Genomic DNA, 24,929 nt, shown 5'->3' with positions numbered 1-24,929 from the left:
GAAGAGGGTCATTGTGTCACTGTCTCTGTTTTGTGCTTCTGTGGCAATCTAATTACCACACAGCAAACCCGGGTCTGTTCATATTCCAGCAGATAAAAACGCCATGTTTATTCAGATAATGGGGCGAACATTAGAACCCAGCGGTTTCTAGCAAGCTTGACCTTCCCTACAATAAGCTCGACTTCCTAGACAGTTATGTCCTATTTCAGATGCTTGTGCTTTATTCAATTATCTTTTATTGCCACTGCAGAAATCCTATAACTTTGTACACATTATTTGAAAGCATAAAACATGCTGAAAACATTGTGATTCATACACTCACTGCACACTTTATCAGCTACACCTCTTCATCTACTTGTAAATTCAGTTTTCAAATCAGTCACTCCCATGACATCAGCTCAGTGCATTCACGCCTGTAGATATGGTCAAGATAGCCTGCTCACGTTCAATGTCGAAAATATCTAGTGAGCCCCAGTTCTCTGGGTGAAAATGCCTTGTTGATGTCAGAGGTCAAAGGAGAATTGCCAGAGTGTTTCAAGCTGAAGGCAACAGCACTGAAATAACCACTTGTTAAAACCAAGGTATGCAGAAGAGCATCTCCGAATGCACAACATGTCAAACCTTGAAGAAGGTGCACTACAGCAGCAGCAGCAGCAGCAGACTGTACTGCTGTCAGCGAAGAACAGGAAACTGAGGTTACAGTTGACAGGGGCTCACAAAAATGTGATAATCGAAGATTGGAAAAATGCTGTCTGGTGTGAGGCATCTTTTCATGGATCCATCCTTAATATCCCTCACTGGACTCAAATAGTGTCCATAGTCACCAGATCCCAATCCAATAGACAACTTTCAGGATTGGTGGAATGGGAGATTGACATGATGAATGTGCAGCTATCAAATCTGCAGCAACTGTGTGATGCTGTCATGTCAAATATGGACCAAAATCTCAGAGGAATGTTTCTACATGTTGTGAGTGTGTGCCACAAAAAATGCCTTCAAAATCAGCTGATTACAAGTATAAACAACTTTTATGAGTCTTACTACAAGCCTGCATTGCAGCCAAGATTATTTTGATAAAATTGTTGTTTTTTTCAGGTTTCAACAAGGTGCTCTGCTACACCTACAGCTCTACTGAAGCATAAGATGTATTGAAATGTACACTGGAGCATGCTATATGAGTACTGTAACAACTGCTGAAGCCATTACTGGTTAAAGTACAATTTCTCTCACTATATTTTTTACATTAACAAGTCTTCTGCATGTGCTAACAATAAAATAGCTGAACTGAATTTATTACAGTATTGCACATTTTGCATTGTAATACATTGTACAACAATCCTACTACTACTAATCATAATAATAATGATAATGAAAATAATATAAATAATTATGATAATGATGATTGTAGTATATGTATGTTTGTGTGTTCACTATTGCATCCTAGACAAGTGGCCTATCTTGATGAAACTTTGCATAAACACTGCCTCGGGCCACATCTATGCCATATAGAAATATTTGATACAATTCCCACAATCTTATTTATTTATATACAGTAAACTTGGTTCTTGTTTCTGAGATAGATTCAGCTTGTATTTTGGGTTAACCTGTATTACTTTAACATTGTGCGGTAGAAGAACATCTCCTTTATTTCCCTGTTACATCAGTCTAAATGAACACACTGTCAAACTCAATCCTGAGATTGTCCTTTAGCTGACATGCAGAGAGGGCATGTGAGCATGCTTTCAGCACAGATCTCTCGCTGTGCTTTAATGTAAGCAGTTTGGGGAAAAAACCCCAACAACCTTAAATTAAAATAAAACAAGTACAGCAATGGTCAGACCTCGCATCCCATTTTATTCCTGAAACAGAGCTTCAGCTCTGGTGGTGAAGTGTAAGTTATACCTGATTACCTAAAGATGTTTTTTTTGTTTTGTGTGATGTTTTTTATTTCACCTGGCTACAAATATTTTATAGGTTACAACTTGAACAGTAGAGTGAATGAGTTACACTGAAAAGCAATATATTGCATATACAGCAGGCTTTCTCGCATTCACTATCAAATATCTACCATCTGCTTATTGAGCGGTTTGCAGCCAGCTTCCATAAAATGGGACATGGTTGACTGTAAATGGGGGGAAAAATAAAAAATAGAGGGTTCTGCTTCTACTGTACGCACACGAGCCTGAACATCTGGATGGGGGCGCTGTGACAATGAATGCCCAGAGAGCGTGGCGCTATACATCTGACACAGGAGAATTATAGAGTTAATAGTATTTGGCATGACAGGGAGAGAGAGCGGGGAGCGCAGTGCCGTGCCTGAATGCAGTCTCATCCTGTTTAGTATTCACTGTGCGCAGCGCCTGGAGGCCCCGGAGGGCTCACCTGCCCGGAGTCTAGACGCACTCTCAGTACAGATCAGACAGCGGGGATCGAACCGCCGGCCCGGTAGGCTTCACGTCCGTGCGGTGTCGGGCATCGGAGGAGAATTGGTTCCAGCACCAAAGACACGCCGGTGAGTGAGTGGGGTTGAGTGGGTGGACTGGTGGGTGGGGCTCAGACGGTCGGGTCGGCTGGGGACGCTGCCTGTCTACCTGCCCGCAGCGGCGCGTGGGCTCGAACCCGTGATCCGTTATTCCTTGTAATCTGATTACCGCCAGTTTTAATGCTGTTGGGCTACATCTGTCTTTACATTACCCGTGTGACTATTGCTGTCTTTCTATGCATTTCTACCTGCTTTCTAAATTATTTCGGTCTTATTTAACCATCTTTCAGAACGAAAAAACAAAACAGTTTTGCCTTGTATAAAACAAATAAAAGCGATGAAAAAACAATTATGCATTTTGACATGAAAAAAAAATCACTATATCTTTAAATGCAGAAAAATGTAAACTTTGCTCCGCATTGTCTGCACTGAATAGAAAACAGAGTGAGTGTGTGGGCGAGCCTATAATTTACCCCTTAACTTGTTTTTAAAGGCTTTGGAGACAAATTAAAGATTTGGTGAGGTTTATTTTGATTACCACTGAGGTAAACTTTTATTTTACTTTGGTTTGAAGTTATGACATCATGCAGCTCTGACTTTTTTGATGTAAAGACACTAATAATACATCAATAGGTGGGCTAGTCATTTTAGATTAGACACCTGTGAACTGCTGACATTATAGCACACAGTAAACAAAGTGTCCAATAAAATAGTGCAGACAGCCTCTGTGTGTGTGTCTGTCTCTCCATCGGTAGCTCTGCGATCAGTCTGCAACCCCTGGGAGAGTTTTTTTTAAAAAAAATCCCCGCTCTGCTCCTCTGCGTCCTCCTCGATAGCTCCGCGCTCTTCTCGCTGGCACCTGTGTGTGCGTGCGTGCACGCCCGCCATCCTGCGCGCTCGCAAAGTAATGTATGTGTATGCTTGCTCCGCTGCTGGTTCACGGCGTACAGTCACAGTGAATGAGTGTCTGTAGTGAGGCGGAGGGAGACACTAGACTGCTTCTGCATTGCTCCTCCATTGAAACACTTTCCAGCGAACACAGCCGAGGGGTGAGTGGAAGCTCGGCGGGTCACCGTGTGTAACGGTTCGGACTCGGCCCGTTGGGGAGGGTGGTTGGGGGGGTTTGCTAGTTGCCCGTGTCACCACTGTGTGTTTGTATGTGCTTACATTTCTGTGGGTGAATTTAGATGGAGGGGTGGTGTATGGGGCTTCGGCGTTTTGTTGAAGTGGAGGTTAGGCTATTGTTTTTTAGGGGAGTGGGGTGGTAAAGTTGTGCTGGCTGCTATGGGGGATGGGTGCTTGGGGACAGACCAAAACTTTAACCACTTCACACCGGCACCACTCACTCGTCGCCGCGGGCTGCCCCTGGGCAACTGTCTTCTCGTGAGACCTGTGCTCCTCTTTCTCCAGCATTCCTGAACTTTCTCAAAAACTACCTGAGGTTTGAACGAGGCGTGCATTTACCCCCCCTTCCTTTTAGACATTGCTGCATTTGAACGACGCTGGTAGTTGCTTATTTGTGTAATATCATGGCATAGGCTGCTGTCGGTAAATGGGTTAAGATTTTACAGCCAGCCCCCTACTTTCCTTTCCCCTCCTCTCCTCTCCTCTCTCGCCATGCCGGATCCATCCGTCTGTCTCGCCCACAGTTGCAGCGCATTTGTGTCCCGGGATGACCTGTTGATGTCGGCTAAAGATGGAGTGCCAGGATCGCCCTCCGCTGTAGACCCCCCGCTTCTCCTTTAAAAAATACCTTAAGAATCTTAGTTCCTCAGAGTGAAGATAGCCCCGCGTGGTTCCTGAGTCCGCTTTTTGGTGGAGATGCAATAAAGCATTTATTCGCTGTGATATAGCTTAAGCGACATTTTGGAGGGGGAACAACGCGTGTCTGTCCCATGTCGGTATCTGCCATTCGGCCGGAGAAGGAGGAGGGAACTCGGTCTTAACGGACATCACACCGCGCTGGCACGGAGCGGAGGGGAGACGGGAACTGCTGAATATTTTATTCCCCCCCCCCTCTCCCCCGACTATTTTTGTGCCACATTTCATACCCCTGGTCCCCCAGACGATAAACGTATGTGTTGAGGGGAGTTGAAAACCATCATTGACATTCAAAAATAAAAAAAGAGGAGCTCTCTCGTTCTCTTTTTTTGTCCATTTTCCGCTGCCGCCCCCTCCCTCGCTCCCTCCCTCCGCTGAATGCACGCACACACCGGCCCGGGCCAGTTGAGGACTCCCAAATCCTACCGGGCATCGAGGCTGGCACACGGCGGGGCACTGAGAGCTCTCTGCCCGCTCTGACTGCCCTGCTGCACCGCTGGTGGCGGCGGGCTGTTTCTCTCCGAGGCGTCCGCCAGCGAGACTCTGCGAGACTTTCATGTGAGATTAATTGATGTATAATTAATGTGTATAAATGATATGTCGGTTTTGAAGTTTCTGCTCTAGTCGTGCTCAAGGGAGGCTACGACTATAGCCACATTGTGATGCCTGTCTGCTCACGAGTTTCGGCAAATACTGGATTTTTAGCCCCAAACGGATGCAAACTAAAGGCCACCCAAGGCTGGCGTTTATTACACGTGATTTGGAGCCTTGTTTGTGAGTTGTGTGCATGTGTGAACTGTTTTTACTTCTGCCAGTGTTAGCCTTAGCTTTAGCCTGCTACTTGCTAACAGGCCACCTTTAACCTCCCCAAACCAGGAAACAGAATATAATTAGGCAGTGATTGATGTTGATATCAAAAGCCCGTGTTCACGTGGTTTATTATGTGGCAGCAAAATGACTGCGGTAATCTAATGTTGGTGTTTGGGTATTAGCAGCAGCATGTGGTTAGTTTGCATAAACCAGAGTATTTTTTTGCTTTATTTTTGGTGCTGGAAAATAATTTTCAAAGTTGCAGATGATTGAAACACACATACGCAGTCACACACTCTTTTTTTTCTTGTGGAGTCAAAGCACATAATGGGGCACATGGGGAATACAGGGCAAGGGTCAAGTAGTGTGAGTTAACTCTCCTTTTCTGTTTCTTGGAAGTTATTGTGACCTCTGACCTGTGAGGAGCAAAAGGTGCCTGGTAGGATATCCCTGTGTGACATGTCACTGAAGCAGTGTGAATGGAAACCAGCTTGCATGAAAAAAAATGTTCTGTTTTTAAAATGTTGAAACTTTTATCAGCATCGCCAGCATATTATTGTCATTATCAGCAACTGTGCACACTGTCACTCGATGCGTTCGCTGCTTTATTTTTATTCTTTTTGTCTTTGAATACTGTGGGGAGATTTTATTTATTTATCTTTCAGCAGACATGCTTTGTCTTGGCAGCTGCTTATTATTCATACGATTGCACATATTTACACCTGGAAACAGCCACAGACATCTCACCATTGGTCGCTGAGATGCTCCACTGGGACATTTGTCAGTTCAATTGCTTGCTCAAGGCCATGGGAAGTGCAGATGTTAGCGGAGCAGATCGTGCATTTTTAGTGCCATACAGAGGTCAGAAACAGTCATTTTTAGACTTTCTTCGCTATCAAAACACTGTTTTGTAAAGACAACGACCCACATTTCCCAGTAAGATCGTTGTGTTCTGATTAAAGTAGAAGTAATGCACGTAAACAAATCCTGGATAGGACCCAAATTGCGCTGAGTAAATATCACTCGGAGCCTCTACAGTTGAATTTTAATTGCACTTATTCAATGCATATTGATTTCTTTACATCGACACAAGCTGTCAAGCCACAATAACGTGTCCAGGTACAATAGCAAGGCACAAACTAACTTTCTTATTGCCAAAGCGTTATCGATTCAAAAAAGAAAAGGTAGGAGAAAACTAACCTATATACAATGCCCTCGGTAACAGAGACCTGATATAATGAGACTGTTTTTTACAGAACAAATTGTACAGAGTGCTCCCAATCCAATAATCCGTCTGTGATCATAATTGTCCTCGTACAGAACAGGACTGCACAATTAATTAAGTGTAATTATATTGTCAAGCAGTTTACACAATTAATAAACATAGTAATATTTAGCAATTTTAAGGCATTATATTCCACTTTATGTGGTGGCTAGTGTTGAAATCTATCTCTCTCTGTATATAAAAATGCTGATAGCCAAGGCTGATCTGTGCAGGTTAGATCAAACCTCATTAAAACAAAAATTAAAATGCTTTTGATGTAATGTGTGGCAGTGGAGTTGTAAGTAATCACATTTTACTCTTCCCTTTCAGCCCACTGTCATAGTTTTCATGCCTGCATCAATCAGATTTAATTAGTCACTATAAACATAATTAATTATGATGGAATTCTGATGGCCCCCCTATTCTCAGCGCTGCCCTTACGTAGGCGTAAGGCAGGAGCTCAGGACTGCTTTAGTCCAATTTGTTCACCCTTTATTTTTTCAGCCAGTGAAGGTTTGCTGAGCGTTCATGCCACAGCAGCACCCTGCTTCACATTCACACCTGGAAGCTTCACACAGTACAGCCACTGGCTTTTATTACCGGCCAACTGAAGCTCAACTGAAGGAGTTATGATTTAAAGGGAAAAATCCACCTCCAGATATGGTATTGTTTTGTAATTTCGATGGAAGCCATTCCAGGAGTGAGGTTAGTTTGTGAAAAGTTGTAATTTTCTTGTTTTGTTAACCTTAGCTTTGCAAAACCTTCTTTGTCAACGTTTCCCAGAAGGACTCCCAGTGATTAAAGCGTTGGTCACTTTTGGGCTGTATGCTGAATGTGCAGTTATGAAGTGGGTTTGGAACTAGAGGCATTGTCATGTGTCTTGGCTTGTTCTTATGACAAAGTTATAGCTGTTGTCACCACTTCAGCAAAGTTAGAGGTATTGCTGGAGATGAGCGTTTTGGGCTGAATCTGGTTGCACAGAAATCTGCATGTCTGCCTTTTACCCACTTTGTGTTATTGTGAAAGAGCAAGTCAACAAAAAACAACCCACCCAGTAACAGTGGAGTTAGTCATTTTTTGAGGTTATTTAATAGAAAAAAAAATGTACTCATCAATATACATACATTAGTGAACAATTATGTCTTCCAACTCATTGATGCATTCTCCTAAACTTAAAAACTTATATCAGTCAATTAAAAGAATTGAGTAATATAAATTCAAAATACATTGAAGTAGGTTTGTGGTTTGTGGAAGTCACCATGTTCCCTCACGATATCCTAAAAATCACACTTTCCCTCTGATAAACAGTTTGATCACATTTTTACATCTCATGAAAGTTTATTCTCTAAGATTCCAACAAAGTTACTTCAGGGATAGTTTGACTACCAGCGGCTATTGTGGCAAAAACCACAATGCGGCAGTATGGCTGTCATCAGACAGAAGTGAGCTTCTTTGACACACTGACCCGTATCCTTATCTTTTCACAAAGTTTTACAGCCTCGCTCAGATTTAATAAAGGTTTTCAACCAGCATTGACAGCTGAGGTAAACAATGGATTGATAGCTTTCCACAGATAGGGAAAAACTGCGGGGCAGACCCGGTCCAAACTGTTACAGAAACATGCCAGCTGGCCGCACCATTCATGGGGTACAGTCTAAATTTAATCTTCTTGATATGCTGGCTGATTAAAACATGTTTGTCCTACAGCAGCTTGGATCATGGAGTTGAATTGGGAGGCGTAAGAAAGCAGAACTGAGTTGACTGCGATCTCCTAGCTGTCAAATTTTTACACACTCACTTTTCATTTATGTAAACTTTGTTGCTGTCACTTCGACAGTTGGTCAACTTTTTTATCTACAAGAGAAAAACATGGAAATATATGATGGTATCAGTATTGTATGAGTATTTGGTTTTTTTTTTGCACATTTATCATCAGTTATGTCCAGTTTCCTTGAAAAGTGGTGCTTCCAATCTCTTTGCAGGTTTATTTGTTGTATAATATTTTTTTTCAGTAATTTTTCACTAATAAAGAGTATTGTGAATTAGGCAGATTCTGTTTTACACTTGGATCACTGCATTTGAACATTTCACTGCATTTCAAGTTGGTTGTTGGTTTCCTGTAGAAAGAACGAACTGATGGTGGCTCGCTTTAGCAGCATGACCCAAAGGAAAAAGCTGTCCAGCATAGTCACAACAGTCTGTCAGTTACAGACTTTGGACCATGTCATGCTTGCTTGTAAGATTCCCATCTGTGTTTGTAGACCAATTTGGAGTGTAAGCCATTGTTGCTTTTTCTCAGCTTCAGTCTGGGACTTTATGAGAAACGTAACACTTTTTAGACAAAGAGCATTGTGATATCTTAATGTTAGGGATGGGGAATAATGTTAGTTCCAACATTAACGATATTATATTATTATTAGTCATAGGTACTAGGTGCTGACTTAATGAGAACTTAACAGTTACCATCAGTATGTGTACTGCCCAGGTTATGATATCTGTTCAATATGTTAGTGTCATTGAAATTGAAACTTCAAAATTTCATTTGTCATAAAACTTTTGATGTTGGGAACTTTACAGAACCTTATTTGAGACCCCCTCCCGTAGCTGCTGTTTTGCTCCTTTTGTTTGAAGTCGCTGAATGTCATTGACTTTCTCTGGTCTCTGGTTGCCATGTTGCTGCTAGTCGCTTAAATAGGCAGATTAAAGTGAACAAAATCATTCAGAATTAGAGTGCATTTTTAAGATAGAAGATCTTAAATACACATAAAGGCACAGTTAGAGATGTAGTTAGTAAAGCAACTGCAAAGCTGCCACTTTCAGTAGACTAAACAATGTGATATGTGACTATGTGGTTATAGAGGATTTCTCGCAGGGGATCTAAAAGTCCACACTTTGTTCCCTCACTGTCACTTCTTCAGAACAGAGGTAGTGTATGGAAAGTCCATAGCCTACGTCTTTTACAGCTACATGTTATGTATGGCCTTGCCTCCTGCTGTATTTGGTACGTCAGTGAATTGTCTTCAGTACATTTGCTGGGTTTTCCCACAAGATATGAAACTGGAAAACATTCACTTTCTGTCACTAACTGAGCTCCACCCACTAAACATGTATTTGCCATTTATGAGCATTAAAAAGGGCTATTGTGCTTGAGATAAGTGGCGACGGAATTTCCTGTAAGGGGATACATTTTGTTTATGATGGCTATAAGCCCTCTGCCCTTCTTTGTTCACTCGAGGCTGAATGGATAACTATCAAAGTGTGGTGCTGGCGAAGTTATGCATCAGCGTTTCTTATTCGGCATTTGTCTTTGCTGACTTAATATTGTTCACTACAGCTGCACAACAAATCACTTGTTAAATCAGATCATGACTGTAATCACTGGAGATACTTGAAGTTTGACGTACTGTTTTAAGCCTGGCCTCTGGCTTTAGAAAATCTAGATGGAAAACCCAGATTGAGAGTGAATAGCAAAAAGTAAGGCTGGGGAATCAATCAAATTTCACTTTGGCCTTCATCAATTATGAAAGCAGTATGATAATCCAGTGCACCCCTTGTCCATTGCTTTTTTCACTTCCTAAAAGCCCACATTCACTCCTGGCCAGGCTGTAGAATATTTCACATTAACTAGAAAACTATAATTGAATTTTAATAAAATCCATTGTGCAAAGACATTTTTTTAAGTTCACTTAATGCAGAATGGCTTCGAATCCTGTTCGAAGGCAAATGACATGGCATAAAGAGCATGTGCATAACCATGGCCTTTTACTAGACAAAGGTGGAGAAAAGCTGTGGTTCTTATGTCTGTTATGTCTTTTTGTTGTGGTTGTTGTTGTTTGTTTTTGCCTGTTTTTGATTTCTGCTTATTGCAGTTTTAAACTATTTCACATGTGATCCATTTTGTCATATAAAAGGTAAACTTAATTTAGTTTACCAGAAAAGTTTGTTCTTGGTTATTAAGGCAAAATACCTTACATTCCAAATAATCATCACAGTATTGTGAGATGGTGGCATTTTGAATCATTTAACATTTACCTAAGACCTGAGTACGGTGTGTACTCAGGTGTAAAGGCGGTTCTGCCATTCCTCGGTAAAGTAAAAACAGTAAGTCAGGTAATATAAATTAAGAAAGAAAGCCACAATTAGCAGGCCAAGTCGCGTGGTGGTGAAGGAACTTGTAGTATAAAGTAGCTAATGACAGTCAAATTGTCTTTTTTTATTGTAAACCAGAGATGAATAAATATTCTTCTATAACATGAGCTCTTTGTGGTCAGTAGTTGAGACTATAGGGGATCTAGTTTACTGAAAAATGATTTGATGATGTGTCTACATAATGAAACTGTAATCAATCTGTTTATGACCTCAAGTGAGGGAGGTTAATCAGACTTTAAGAAATAATGACCTACAGAGTTCTAGACCTTTTCAAGATTACAATAAACATCAGGTGAGCAATTTCTTTTTATCACGATGATTTTTCTATTGATTCCAGCTGATGAAGTGATCCAGCAGTTCTGTCAGATGTGTGATGAATATTAGATCAGAGTTAAGAAGACTAGAATAGTACATGATTCATTGTCCCATAGACAATGATTTTGACTTTTTAAAAAGTCACTGAAAGGCTTTGAAACGTGTGAGGGACAGGCGTGTTTGGCAGTAAGTTGTTATGAAAAAATCTGAATCCAGATATTGAAAACTTTTACCAGAAATTGAAGTACCTACCCTATAAGCTCTTTGCATTGGCGCACTTTGATGATTTATGCTATTACATCCAGGTTTCCATTAACATTCCTGTGACAGTTCAAATAAGCAACATGGATCAGTCACGCTTTTCCCATTCTGAATGGCAGGTAGTTTTTTGTGTCAAGCCTAGAGATGGGAATTGATAGATTTTGTAGATTTTGTAGATTTCTTTAATGTGATGTGCTTATTGATCTGGTTCTTTATCAATTCTTGGCTCAATTTTATGTGAGAAAATGAGTACAGCGAGGTTTTGTTGTCAGAACAACTCTTTTATTATCTAAAGTCCCAAACAGAGTACTGCCTAATGCTAGCTGTAACATCAGTCTATTCATCAGCATCTGAGGTGGAGGAAATGAGAGCATGTTTGTGTGGCATTTGTTTTCATTTAAGCTTTAAGCATGGTGCTAATGTTATTATATTTCAGCTTATTTAGTGCCAGTTACCACTGAGCAGCACTGTTGGGCGACAGTGGCAATAGCACTTGTTCTGCATGTATTTAGAGTGTCACATACATGGAAGTGAAGCTCACGTTGTGTGTTTGATGTTTCAGCATGTTGCTGGTGTTTCCATCCCCACTTGAAATAATCACTTTGCAGTCATTGCAACCAGAACTGTTCTCATGTTTTTTAGTGAAATCAAGTCATGCTTTGAGCCACTTCTTCCTCTCTGCCATAACTCCTTTATGTGGTAGCACTAGACACGTGTATGACGTTGTTTTGCAATCAAAGTGCACACTGCCAGCACCTGCAGGCATTGATAAAGGAATTGATAAGCTCAGAGGCATACAAATCTGATACTTTAAAACATTTGAAACTAGTTCTCAAGTGGCGCTGGTTCTTAGTTCCCTTGAGAACCTCTTGCATTTTCTTTTTTAGTTCCAACTTTAGGGAAAGTATTTTATATCACAAGCGAGACCTTTGAGTAACTTAGGCCTCAGTCATACAGGGCTAGAGACAAGTTGGCAACAACCTGGCAACCTCTGCTTGTAGTTTGCAGATGTTTGTCATTTGATTTCAGAGCTGCAAATAAAGTTGTGTTGCAAACTGGAAAGCGAGAGGGTGGTTTCAAAGCAAAGGTTGTAGCACTGAGGAACAACTTTTGTTTCTAAGGCGAATATTTTTTTTCATAGATTGTCTCCTGCTTTGTGAGTAGCTTGCAAGCTTTTGAAGAAAAGTCAGCATCTTCCACACAAACCTTTACCAATTGCAACAACCCACTAGCAACCAAAACAATAGGTTTTGTACCTCTTTAAAGCCAGTTTCACATTAACGTTTGCGAGAAACACCTCCCCAGCTCGTCATAGAATACACATTTTTTCCTTGCAACTAGAAGTTGCCAGATGGTTGCCTAGTTGGTCTCTAGGCCTGTATTGACCAATCACATATATGGTGATTGGTCAAGATGTAACTGTACACTGCTGCAGCACTGATGACTGACAAAAATAATCCACGTAAAGTTTAGCTGTGTAATAGCGAATCACCATGTAGTTGACCAAAGTAAAAAAAAAAAAACACGCAACACTGACTAAAAATTTAGCTTGCATTTCATGTTAAATTGCTATGTTGGGTTTCTGCACTGGGTAAAGCAATGCAGCGAGAAAATGAAGAAACTGCTGCAGCTGCACTATTCTGTCCACGCCACATGTAGCATAATGACGTTATACTGGGTGTTTCACGCTCTATCTCGTTGCAGTTGTTGTTGCTGCAGTGTCAAATGCCATTATGTCATGTTAGCATTTTTATTGGTGGTTAAAAAGAAAACAGAAAAAACACTGTCCAAGGTAAGTAGGCCTTGGAACAGCTCCTAGATCCCCACCAATAAAGGATTTTTAAGACTGATACTGATTTGGTGATTTAAAAATCTGATATATCTCCAATTATGTTTTTTATTTCAGACACATGTTAACAAAACTAGTTAAATTCATTTATTCCATAATGCTCTGTCCCAGGCTTCACGAATCAGTTAGTTTTTGTGTATTTTCCTTTGTCTGCCAATAGATGACCAAATGACTAATATTGACCGATAATATCAGCCCACTGAAAAATCGGTGGACCCCAAGTAGTTGCCCTTTGGGAATCCAAAGAAGTCTTTGTTCGAAAAACACCTACAGTGGATCTACTGGACAAAGGACGTTGAATATAGAGGTGCCTGGCAGGGGGAAAAGAAGAATCCCACAAAGGAGGTTCATGGATGTAGTGAAAGAGGACATGGAGTTTGTGTATTTGTGTGTTTTAGGAATAGGGTGAGAGGGAAGCAGATCATCTGCTGGTGCTGCCCCAGAAGGGAGCAACCTCAAGAAAATATCATATATACATATGATATTTTTTAACCTCTAAGTGTCTGCTGCTGCATCACTGTACACACTCCCACAAATGTATGAGGAGAACCGGAGTAAGAAAGCTGGTGTGTAGGTTCTAGGCTTGGTCTGTGATCCTCGTTCCTAGTGGAGGAACGAGGCTAATCAGTTTCCTATTAGTGGTTTGTTTGGGTTTGTAGCCAGGGTAGGAGCTCATCATCATCAGCTCCTCACCACAAGCTGCACTCCAAATACTTGTCGGTGTCAGCTAAGCTCGGCCACCATCCATCACTCGGAGGCCACGATCCTCTATATAACGTATTTGTTCAGTGGAGTCGTGACTCACCTTTGTGCTCTTGTCTGTTTACTTCTGCTCTGTCATACTTGGCGTTCGAGTCGTTCTGTGTTTGTATTGTGCATTTATAAACAAAACCAAAAAAGTGATGACTTCAGTCATGAGAAACGCCGATTTTAGAGATAAAGTCCTGCTTTATTTTATTCCTTTTCGGTACTTTGACAGTTCCTCCACTTTTGATCACAAGCTTCTTTGTTGGATGGTGACGAAGACGAGTGAAATAGATGAGTTATGTAAGAGGCTGTGTTTTGACTGGGAAGCAACGACAAGAAAATAACAAAGTAGGCCAAAAACCACCAAAACAGTTTATTAACTGTGAATTAGATGTAATGAAACAAGGATTTTTTTTTAAAGAAAAAAGATAAAGGCTTATGTAACTGTCGCTGGTGGCCCCAAATTCTCTTTCATTTGGAAGATAGAGTTTTGAATTAAAGTTGTTTACCAAATACTTAATTCATTAATCATCATACACTTTACTTACCCCATTTCTTTATTTTAAGTCTCTTTCGTCCCTCCTTAACTCTGCCTTGCTTGTGTTTTTTGCATATTTTCCAGTTCTTCTTTGCGCACTTATCTTATAACTCATTTATTTGGTTTCCTCTGCTCCTGTTACGCTGCCTCATTTTATCGTCCCTTTTCCATCACGTCTCATTTTTTTCCTGTACCAATTCCCAACTCTCCTGACCTTCCTGCCAATTACCTGTATGTCCCCATCATCCCTTCATCTACCTTCCTTCCAGATAATTCCTTTCCTCCATCACCCACTCCTTTCTTTATAACCTTCCAGTGCTCCTGTTATCCACACTCTAACTTGTTTCTACTTCCTGTAGACCCTGTGGTGCTGGGCAGAGCGTTATGGCTCAGACGCTGCAGATGGCGATCCCTAACTTTGGCAACAATGTCCTGGAGTGTCTGAACGAGCAGCGGCTGCAGGGCCTCTACTGTGACGTCTCCGTGGTCGTCAAGGGACATGCCTTCAAGGTCAGAATTGAGTTTTTTGACGACTTTATTCAAAATAAGATAGCTAGTGACGTTTTTGTTTGACCAGAATAAAAGCAGAATCAAAAGCACATATTTAAAGTTAAAGGTAATTTATCTTTTTATGTCTCCACATAGCTTACTCTCATCGCCAAAGACATTCTTGTTGTCTGTGCATCCATCCATGCTGAATACAACTCTTTACTGTAATCTATTTACTTTGAATTTCTCCAAATTTGGCAGAAATGTGCACTCTCACTAAAGTATGAAAGGATCTCAATGTCACTGTGACATTTCAAAAGATGTTTTTGCTTGTACCTCAAGAAAACTTTTACTGATTATGACAACATTTATGTTGGATGACCCAAATGCAAAAGCACTAGAGTTATTAATTTTTCAACATCATAAGTGAAAAAGAGAAGAAGAGATTGTGGCCATATTTCATCAGTGGACAGATAATGACCTGGTGACACTGATCTTTGGTGTCAGCCTATCAAATTCCTTTACAGTTGTTTTTAGGGATGTAGTTGTTAGTGAGTTGTTTTCAAGGTGAGTAAACTGATCTGTGGGAGTCATGTATTCTTTGCAGTTAATTCTGTGTTGTTCTGTGTTTGCTGCGCTAACAGAAAAGTGTCACACACTACAGGGAGTGCAGAATTATTAGGCAAGTTGTATTTTTGAGGAATAATTTTATTATTGAACAACAACCATGTTCTCAATGAACCCAAAAAACTCATTAATATCAAAGCTGAATGTTTTTGGAAGTAGTTTTTAGTTTGTTTTTAGTTTTAGCTATTTTAGGGGGATATCTGTGTGTACAGGTGACTATTACTGTGCATAATTATTAGGCAACTTAACAAAAAACAAATATATACCCATTTCAATTATTTATTTTTACCAGTGAAACCAATATAACATCTCCACATTCACAAATATACATTTCTGACATTCAAAAAGAAAACAAAAACAAATCAGCGACCAATATAGCCACCTTTCTTTGCAAGGACACTCAAAAGCCTGCCATCCATGGATTCTGTCAGTGTTTTGATCTGTTCACCATCAACATTGCGTGCAGCAGCAACCACAGCCTCCCAGACACTGTTCAGAGAGGTGTACTGTTTTCCCTCCTTGTAAATCTCACATTTGATGATGGACCACAGGTTCTCAATGGGGTTCAGATCAGGTGAACAAGGAGGCCATGTCATTAGTTTTTCTTCTTTTATACCCTTTCTTGCCAGCCACGCTGTGGAGTACTTGGACGCGTGTGATGGAGCATTGTCCTGCATGAAAATCATGTTTTTCTTGAAGGATGCAGACTTCTTCCTGTACCACTGCTTGAAGGTGTCTTCCAGAAACTGGCAGTAGGACTGGGAGTTGAGCTTGACTCCATCCTCAACCCGAAAAGGCCCCACAAGCTCATCTTTGATGATACCAGCCCAAACCAGTACTCCACCTCCACCTTGCTGGCGTCTGAGTCGGACTGGAGCTCTCTGCCCTTTACCAATCCAGCCACGGGCCCATCCATCTGGCCCATCAAGACTCACTCTCATTTCATCAGTCCATAAAACCTTAGAAAAATCAGTCTTGAGATATTTCTTGGCCCAGTCTTGACGTTTCAGCTTGTGTGTCTTGTTCAGTGGTGGTCGTCTTTCAGCCTTTCTTACCTTGGCCATGTCTCTGAGTATTGCACACCTTGTGCTTTTGGGCACTCCAGTGATGTTGCAGCTCTGAAATATGGCCAAACTGGTGGCAAGTGGCATATTGGCAGCTGCACGCTTGACTTTTCTCAGTTCATGGGCAGTTATTTTGCGCCTTGGTTTTTCCACACGCTTCTTGCGACCCTGTTGACTATTTTGAATGAAACGCTTGATTGTTCGATGATCACGCTTCAGAAGCTTTGCAATTTTAAGACTGCTGCATCCCTCTGCAAGATATCTCACTATTTTTGACTTTTCTGAGCCTGTCAAGTCCTTCTTTTGACCCATTTTGCCAAAGGAAAGGAAGTTGCCTAATAATTATGCACACCTGATATAGGGTGTTGATGTCATTAGACCACACCCCTTCTCATTACAGAGATGCAGATGGCAACAAACATTTTTGAAAGAATGGGTCGCTCCCAGGGGCTCAGCGTGGTACAAAGCAAGGTCCATAAAGACGTGAATGAGCAAGAGTGGTGTGGAAGAACTCGACTGGCCTGCACAGAGTCCTGACCTCAGCCTCACAGAATACCTTTAGAATTAGTTAGAGCAGAGACTGTGAGCCACGCCTTATCATCCAAAAATCAGTGTCTGAACACACAAATGCACTTCTGGAAGAATGGTCAAAAATTCCCATAAACACTCTTAAACACTGTGGAAAGCCCTCCCAGATAAATAGAACCTGATATCATATCAAACCCTATGGATTAAGAACTCTTTTTTATATGCATGTGAAGGCAGATGAGGGAATACTCTTGGCGGTGTAGTGTATGTCTGGAGGTATTTCACACATGTTTCACCAGTAAGTGTTCTTTTAAGTTTGCAGTAACTTTTGACTTCATGCAAACTGCACAGCATGGTCATATAAGTTGACGGGACTGAGAAGCTTTGACAGCGACATTGCTATCGCCATCCCTTCTCTCTCACTATGTTCAGTGTAACACTTGTTGGGGAGCTTTTATTGCACTCCATGAATATATTTTTACATTATCTGTCTCTTGTCAGCTCCACTCCACATGCTAATTATTACTATGACATACCAATTCAATACATTTCTATTCTTGGGTGTATTTATTTGCCGCAGTTTATTTTACAAAGTTAGTGTTTAAGTAGAGCCTGATGTTGGCTTACACATAAAGACTGTCTCCCAGTCTCTTCCTCAGAGTGAATACAGCTTATTATTTTGACATTGGTGTCTGACAGCTACTCACTAAATGGAAGATAACCCAAGCCAAGGTGTCGTATTTGAACTGGAAAAATCTCAGCCGCTGCAACCTTAGTCTTCTACGTATGAGTCTAGACAAGCACGGATGTAAAATGCAGCTTGACTTGGTTCACTGAGGGACACAGCGGCAAGCTGGTAATTCTAGGTCCTCGTGTTTCCTTGTTGCCAGAATGTGCAGATGAATTGCCTGGAGTACTGTTTGTGCATGTAGTGTCAGGATTTTGGTGAGAATCTCTTGGTAGGATAAAAAAACTATGCCTCGGGTCAAAAACTAATAGTCTCAACATTTTTTGAGCTTCCTTTGTCTGCCTCTCCTGATCCCATTAGTCAATAAATTGTTAGTTTTGGACTGTTTAGTGCAATTTGACATCGTAACCTGAAGACACTAATTTTGGCAGTGCTTCAAAAGTTACTGTTGAGCAATACCTGAAGTTTCCTTTACAACAGGATGCAATTTTCATGCTTTCCATTAAAAAGAAATTCAACCAGAGATTAACAATAAAAATGTATTAGTCTTCTTCTGTTACTGCTTTCCTGTTTGTTTATGTCTTCTAACTTCTTATACTGACACCAAACATGAGCAAGTGCAAATCTCCTGATATGGATGTTGATATATACTGTTTACTGCATCGGAGTTGATGTATTTTTAAACCCTTACGACTTCACTACCCCTGCTGTTTACCCCTCAGGCCCACCGCGCAGTGCTGGCAGCCAGCAGCTCCTACTTCCGGGACCTGTTCAACGCTGGGGGGAAGAGCTCGGTGGTGGAGCTACCCCGGCCGTGCAGCCGCAGAGCTTCCAGCAGATCCTGGCCTTCTGCTACACGGGGCGCCTCAGCATGAATGTGGGAGACCAGTTTCTGCTCATGTACACCGCCGGCTTCCTCCAGATCCAACAGATCATGGAGAAAGGCACCGAGTTTTTCCTCAAGGTAAGCTGATAATGAAGCAATCACAAATCGAGTCATTTAAACGTCTGTTAAAGTTGAATGCAAATGTAGAAGAGCATCCATAGGAACACTTCTGTGAATATGAGGATTATTTAAATGTAATCAAAATGAAGCAGATGTAAAAATAGCAGTTTCTGCGTGCTGCCGCCGTGTTACCTGTTGTGCGTGACATTATGTGTGGCATTATGTTGTGATGGGGGCGTCTCTGTTTGTAGACACGTTCTCGTGAATCGAGAATAATTGAAACGTCGTACTGACACTACAGGTTCCCTCTATAGTAGCAGATGATCTGATTAGATCTGGAGTGCCTGGCTGCATAAATTAGCATATTAATGAGGGGGACTGATTTCCTTGAAAGTTCCACTTAACACCTCTAGACACAGAGTTGATAAAATGCCAGCTATGTGCTAGGAGACCAGTAGAAAGACGATAAATACAACAAGATTTGATACTTGAAAAGTCATATCATGCAATCACAGTTTACTGTTCCTAAAATGTTCATTATTTGTAGTTCTTTTACTCTGTGAGCTATTTTGGCAGAAATTTTCAGAACCCAATTTTGATAAAATTGTTAATACAATGACCAAATATTGCTAAAAATGAATGATTTTCCCAGTAGTGCTGTACAGCTAAATATCCAGGATGTCCATGTTTGATTCATGATTAGCAGATTTACAGTTGCCATTTACGAATATGTTTTTCTTCTTCTAGTTTGGCAGAGTGAGAAGTCCCAACAGTAGACACATAATCTTTGAAACTAAAGTGAATGTTTCATACATCAAGAAGAATTCATTTCAGCATTATACTATGGAGACTGTCAATATTTTTCAGATATTACTATTTTACTGTTAAACTTTTACTGTGGCATTCCACCGCCTCATTGGTGGCTTTACAGTAAATGGTGTATGGTCATTTGTTTCTGGCTTCTTTGTACCATTATACATAAACTTCAGGTGTGAATTACTTTGGTCATGTCCATAGATTGTGTATACAAGATTAGCTAGCTAGTGCTAAGTAACATACAAATAAATCAGAATGTTTCTTCTTAACTGAGGCGAAGTGCAAACTTCTTGGACAGACTTTTTATTAGTTACTTCTAATAAAATGACAAAATATTCTGATAACTTAAGCCACACCCCTAACTTTAAGCCTTAGCAGAAAAAGAATAGATCAGTGATTTTTTTTTTAACCGTGCAGTTTTTATGAGGCGGGAAATGATGCAAAGACTCCAGCTCTGTTTGTTGAATCACCTTTTTAAGGATTGTTTTCGGTAATTTAATATTTGGGCATGTTAGGACGGAGGATCAGCTTTTGGAGCAAGCCTCTTCTGGCCACCAGAGGAACTGCATTTTTTGTAATACGAGTGTTGGCTTCATTTGTTCAAGCTCAGCAGGATGCTTCCTAATGTCATCATTTACGTTCTTTATTACTAAATTATTACACCACTGCTGCCATGTGTTGATTGATATTTAAAACAGAGCGCTAGACACATTTTTGATACCTTATTTGAGAAATATTAATCCCAGCTCCATCAAACAACCAAAGTTTCCCTCAGTAAATATTTAATATATGTATATATTTATTAGTGCTGTCTCTTTCTACCTGTCTTCAGTGCTACCAACAGATTTGAGTAGATATCAGACATACAGTATGTTTACAGTAGATTTACCCTTTAATGGCATAATATGTTTTGTTCATATTCATGAACCTTTCCCCACACCAGGTCTCCTCTCCAAGCTGTGACTCCCAGGGTCTCCACACCGAGGAGACCCCATCCTCTGAGCCTCAGAGCCCCGTCACTCAAACAGTGGGAGTGGGCGGAGTTGGCATCGGTGCTGCCACTGTAGGGAGGCCCGCCTCCTGCCTGACACCCCTTCCCCTCGTGTCCAAGGTGAAGACTGAACAGACAGCCACGACACCTCAGCCAGCTCCACAGCCACAGCAGGTAGGTTTGGTCTGGGCCTTGTTACACAACCCCACATGTTTTTTGTCTTTTCTTTCTTTTTTGGCGGACGAATCATAATCTTGAAATGAAGTAAGAGTCCAAAAACTTTCTGAGGAAGGAACATGAATTTTTTTAAAGGTCAGACTCCTTATTCAGTTACTTCAGCTTCAGGTAGAGTCAGATTACCCTAGTAACGAAGTATATGTACTGGATATGTTCATTTCTTTTCATTGAAAATGGAGGAAAGCATCTGTTGTGAGTTCCAAAAATAGTTTTCATGTGATGTCAAGTGCTGCTAATCTGCATATCTCTTTAGGGAGAGGATGACTACGCTGTGAGAGCAGTGTGATCATCATCACATACTTTTGGTATAGATAAGCAAATATCATCATATTTGTCAGGTGTAGCGTTTCCCCATCAGTGGCAGATTTAACGTTAGTTGCGTGTGAGACGTGCGATCTTGTTAAAGCTGATATATTACATGTTACTTCTTATTTTCACTTAACAAGTTTTAGACCTGTCAGCCTTTTTCCACCACTGATTTAAAAAAAAATTAAAAAAATTCACAGTTAAAAAAAACACACACACAAAATAAAAACAGTGACTGGAATATTGACAAGTGCCAAGAAAGCAGATCATCAGATGTAACCCAACAATATTAAAATATTTTCAGACGATTTAGAAAAATAGCAAGAGGGCTGGTTATTAAATATTATTATTTATTTAATAAAAGTTGGGCCCAATTTATCAGTTTCTGTTACAGCTTGTGTTATGATTTATTTATTTGTTTGTTAAATCAGGAGTGTTAACATCATTGGAGTTCATATTTGAGACAAATATTCCCATTTTTTTAGTGTAAAGAAGTACATTGTGATTATTTATTGACACATTTATTGTAATTAATTTTAAATAATGAACTTTATATACAACAAATGAACAGCCTGAGATTTGCATTCAGTCATTCTGCCGCCAAAACTACACGCAACAGTCATAGATCACAGAAACGTGTCTGCACAGCCTTTTATTTTTGTTGTTGTTCTTGTATTTTAGATGGTAATGTATAATGTACCGAGGCAATGGGCATTAGTTTTCCATAGATATGGAGAGAAAGCAGAGGCAGGCCGATGAATAAGGTTGAGGGTTTGGAACACATTATATTCCAGAAAGTACCACGGTTACAACACGTGTTGTAGAATTGCAGAAAATGTAACAATATCTTTCATTTTCATGCACTCATTCTCTGCAAAGCCTTCAGTGGACTAGATTGACCCCCTTGGAAGGTTGATTCTGGCCTTTGGGTCATATATTTGAAACTCCTGATAGCTCAGTTACATATTATTGGCTGTGTGAAATTGTGCCTTTGTGCCATTCCATCTCAATTCATCTCAATTAAAAAAGCAACAAACAAAACCAAAAAATCTTAACTTGACCTGAAAAATTCCTGGGAAAAGATTCTTCTTCTTTATAAAGAATTATGCAAAATTTCAGATCTATGCTGTCATTAAAAAATACTTTAAGAGATGGTTGTGGTGCTGGTATTATGTCTTCATGAATATGGAGAATCCCTAAAATATTAGGTTGTCCAATCATTATCAGCAGATTTGGGGGCTTTTAGATGACTGATATTGAATTTCACAGCTTCTCACACATGAAGAATGTAATATTGTTGAAAACTGATAAAGACTTTCAGAGATGTTAAAGCTTGAATAGAGAAAAAAGCATCTAACATCAGTGTGACATTCCCCAGGTATGACACCATCTACCAGAACAACTCTGTTCATAATATATGCAGAATTTGTGATTTGTGTTTATTGTCATTTTCTCAGTTTGAATTTTTGAATAACAAACGGGAATGCAGCATAGCATGGTGGCACAGTGGTTAGCACTGTTGCCTCACTGAAAGAAGGTCCTGAGTTTGACTCCGAAGATCATTTCTACATAGCTGAATTCTATTCTACTAAAAAGAAAACCCACCCCCACCTTCATCTATTGAAATCCCCTTTTAAGAAACTTGTGACCGTAGCGACCTGGAATTTTGTAGTTGTAAGAAGTACATCTTCCCCTGTCTGAGATGGTCAGTGGGAGGCATTTGATGAACTGACATTGAGTGACTTAGTGAAGTTTTTTATCTGAAACCCATCTTGCTTCATTACAGTCAAATAATTTCTAATAACGAGCATGTGTGCTCTATTTCAGCTGAGGCCCTCACCTCTGTTCAATATATGTGCATTAAAAACGTGCTGCCAGAACCTCCAGTGATATTTGTTTGATGCTGCTTGAGATGGGAAATGTACCATTTGTACTCTAAGCCACGAAACCATGAAATGACATTTGTTTATTGCTGTGTTTTATTGAGTGTTCCAGTCAGGCGCTGGTTTATAACCAGCATGTTTCTCTCCCTCTCTCTCTTCCTCAGCCGGAGGGCTCTCCCTACTCTGTGGTGTGCACCCCTGTGGCCAAGCGGCTATGGGAGGGGGGTAACCGTGATGGGGAGGGGGTCAGGAGGGGGCGGGGCGGCGGGATGAGGAAGGCTGCACGCTACTCTTCCTCCTCCTCTTCCTCGTCCTCTTCCAATACAATAACCCAGGACGCCTCTGGCCGCGGACCTGCCGCTAATGCCTCTCTGGTGGGCAGCGGAGGCAGCGCTTTAGTGGGAGGAGCTGTGCTCAACAGTAACCACAACAATAACAACAACAACGGCGGGACCCCAGAGGGCACGAGCCCGGGCACCCTGAGCATGTACACCAGCGACTCGCCCATCAGTTACCACGACGATGAGGAGGAGGATGATATAGCAGATGAGACTGAAGAGCAGTACAGACAGATCTGCAACATGTACACCATGTACAGCATGCTGAACGCCGGAGCAGCAGGTAAGCGCTGACGGCAGGATGAACGCGGTGAGTTCATTCCAGGGTTACTGTGCAGCTCCGTCTAAAAGTTTCCTCCTCTGATCTCTGCAGCGCTTGTAGTGTGTTTACGAGTACGAATGGTGGAAAGTTTGTTTATCCAACTTTCTCAATAGTGGAGGATGTTAGCGAGAGCGAAATGTTCAAAACACTGAAACCGCTGAAAGCTGTGGTCCTGCTTTAAGTTTGTGAATTGTTTATGGTTTGCTTGATCACAAGTTTGAGGACAATCACATGGAGGTTTGAATGGAACGATGCTGTATAAAGTTGGTCGAACGGTATTTTGTTACATGCCAGGAATTGGAAACTGGGGCACAGCGAGGTTTGTTGTTTATTGAATGTTTTAGGATCAGACTTGAGACTGAAAAGTTAGAAGGAGCAGCATCATGTGCTTATAGTAAATATGCAGTGGTTTCAAACAAGAAGGGCCATTAACAGAAGTACATTTAGAATTGGTTGTAGAAGGTTTATGGCTAACGTGTATGATTGAATGCTCTTTTGATGTAAAGCATTGTGTGATTCATTCATGGCCTGCATCCAATTTTTTAACATCTGAAAGCTGGCTACCTTTGTAATTCCCTTTAGAAGTTTTGTATCACTGCTGGAAAGCTGTTGCTACTATATAAAATTTTTAAATGATCCCCAACCCTCATTACAGAAAAAAAGAAAGGTAACCCTCGATCTTTCCCTTCCTCAGTTGTCGGGGAGCGGGTGGAGGCTCTGCCAGATTTGGCCCCAGACTCAGGTGGCGGGCGGGGGGCAGAGGGGGGCGGTCCCGGCAGGAACTGGCATCGCTGCCCGCCGAGCTCATCAGCCAGATCGGAAACCGCTGCCACCCAAAGCTGTATGAGGAAGGAGACCCGGCTGAGAAGCTGGAACTGGTGAGCGGCACCTCTGTGTTCATCTCCCGCGCCCAGCTCATGAACTGCCACGTCAGCGCCGGCACCCGCCACAAAGTGCTGCTCAGACGCCTACTGGCGGCGTTCTTCGACAGGTCAGCGTCTGATTTTGGGGGGTTATTTTCGTAAGACTGATATAATAAAGATTTTATGGTTCATCATTTTTGCGCTTGTGCAAAGATGTGCATTGTCCATTCAAGTATTTTATGTGTTGATATTTTTGTTTTGTTTTAACTTGCTCAGGAGCACTCTGGCTAACAGCTGTGGAACCGGCATCCGCTCCTCAACCAACGATCCCAGTCGTAAACCTCTGGACAACAGAGTGCTGCACGCTGTCAAATGTGAGTCATACAGAAGATGTACAGTGTATGTATACTGAGAGTTACATGCATAGACTGTATAAGGAAGATGGACGTAGCTGTCGGGTTGGAAAAGTGAAGCTGAAATGAAATTGCCTTAAACCTCAATGTGCTAGACCACGATGCTTTCTGGTGACTAAAATGACAGAGTTCAGGCTTCTGTGTCATAGACTGTATATAAAAGATGTACACAACCCATTGTA

At 41.1% G+C, this 24,929-nt stretch overlaps 1 protein-coding gene across 1 annotated transcript in view; it reads left to right on the top strand.

Annotated features, from left to right (window-relative positions):
• The first annotated feature begins 2,261 nt into the window (after nucleotides 1–2,261).
• The window catches only part of nacc1b (nucleus accumbens associated 1, BEN and BTB (POZ) domain containing b), a 37,064-nt gene continuing 14,396 nt past the window's right edge, over nucleotides 2,262–24,929 (top strand). The window contains 9 exon segments of the mRNA XM_025907804.1: nucleotides 2,262–2,512; nucleotides 14,596–14,746; nucleotides 18,355–18,439; nucleotides 18,442–18,596; nucleotides 20,338–20,559; nucleotides 22,976–23,432; nucleotides 24,166–24,236; nucleotides 24,239–24,462; nucleotides 24,611–24,708. Of these exon segments, the coding sequence (XP_025763589.1) occupies nucleotides 2,280–2,512; nucleotides 14,596–14,746; nucleotides 18,355–18,439; nucleotides 18,442–18,596; nucleotides 20,338–20,559; nucleotides 22,976–23,432; nucleotides 24,166–24,236; nucleotides 24,239–24,462; nucleotides 24,611–24,708 (1,696 nt within the window). The 5' untranslated portion in view covers nucleotides 2,262–2,279.

The sequence above is a fragment of the Oreochromis niloticus genome, linkage group LG6 (assembly GCF_001858045.2).
Source record: "Oreochromis niloticus isolate F11D_XX linkage group LG6, O_niloticus_UMD_NMBU, whole genome shotgun sequence".
Classification (NCBI taxonomy): domain Eukaryota; kingdom Metazoa; phylum Chordata; class Actinopteri; order Cichliformes; family Cichlidae; genus Oreochromis; species Oreochromis niloticus.
This window is presented reverse-complemented; position numbering and strand designations above follow the sequence as displayed.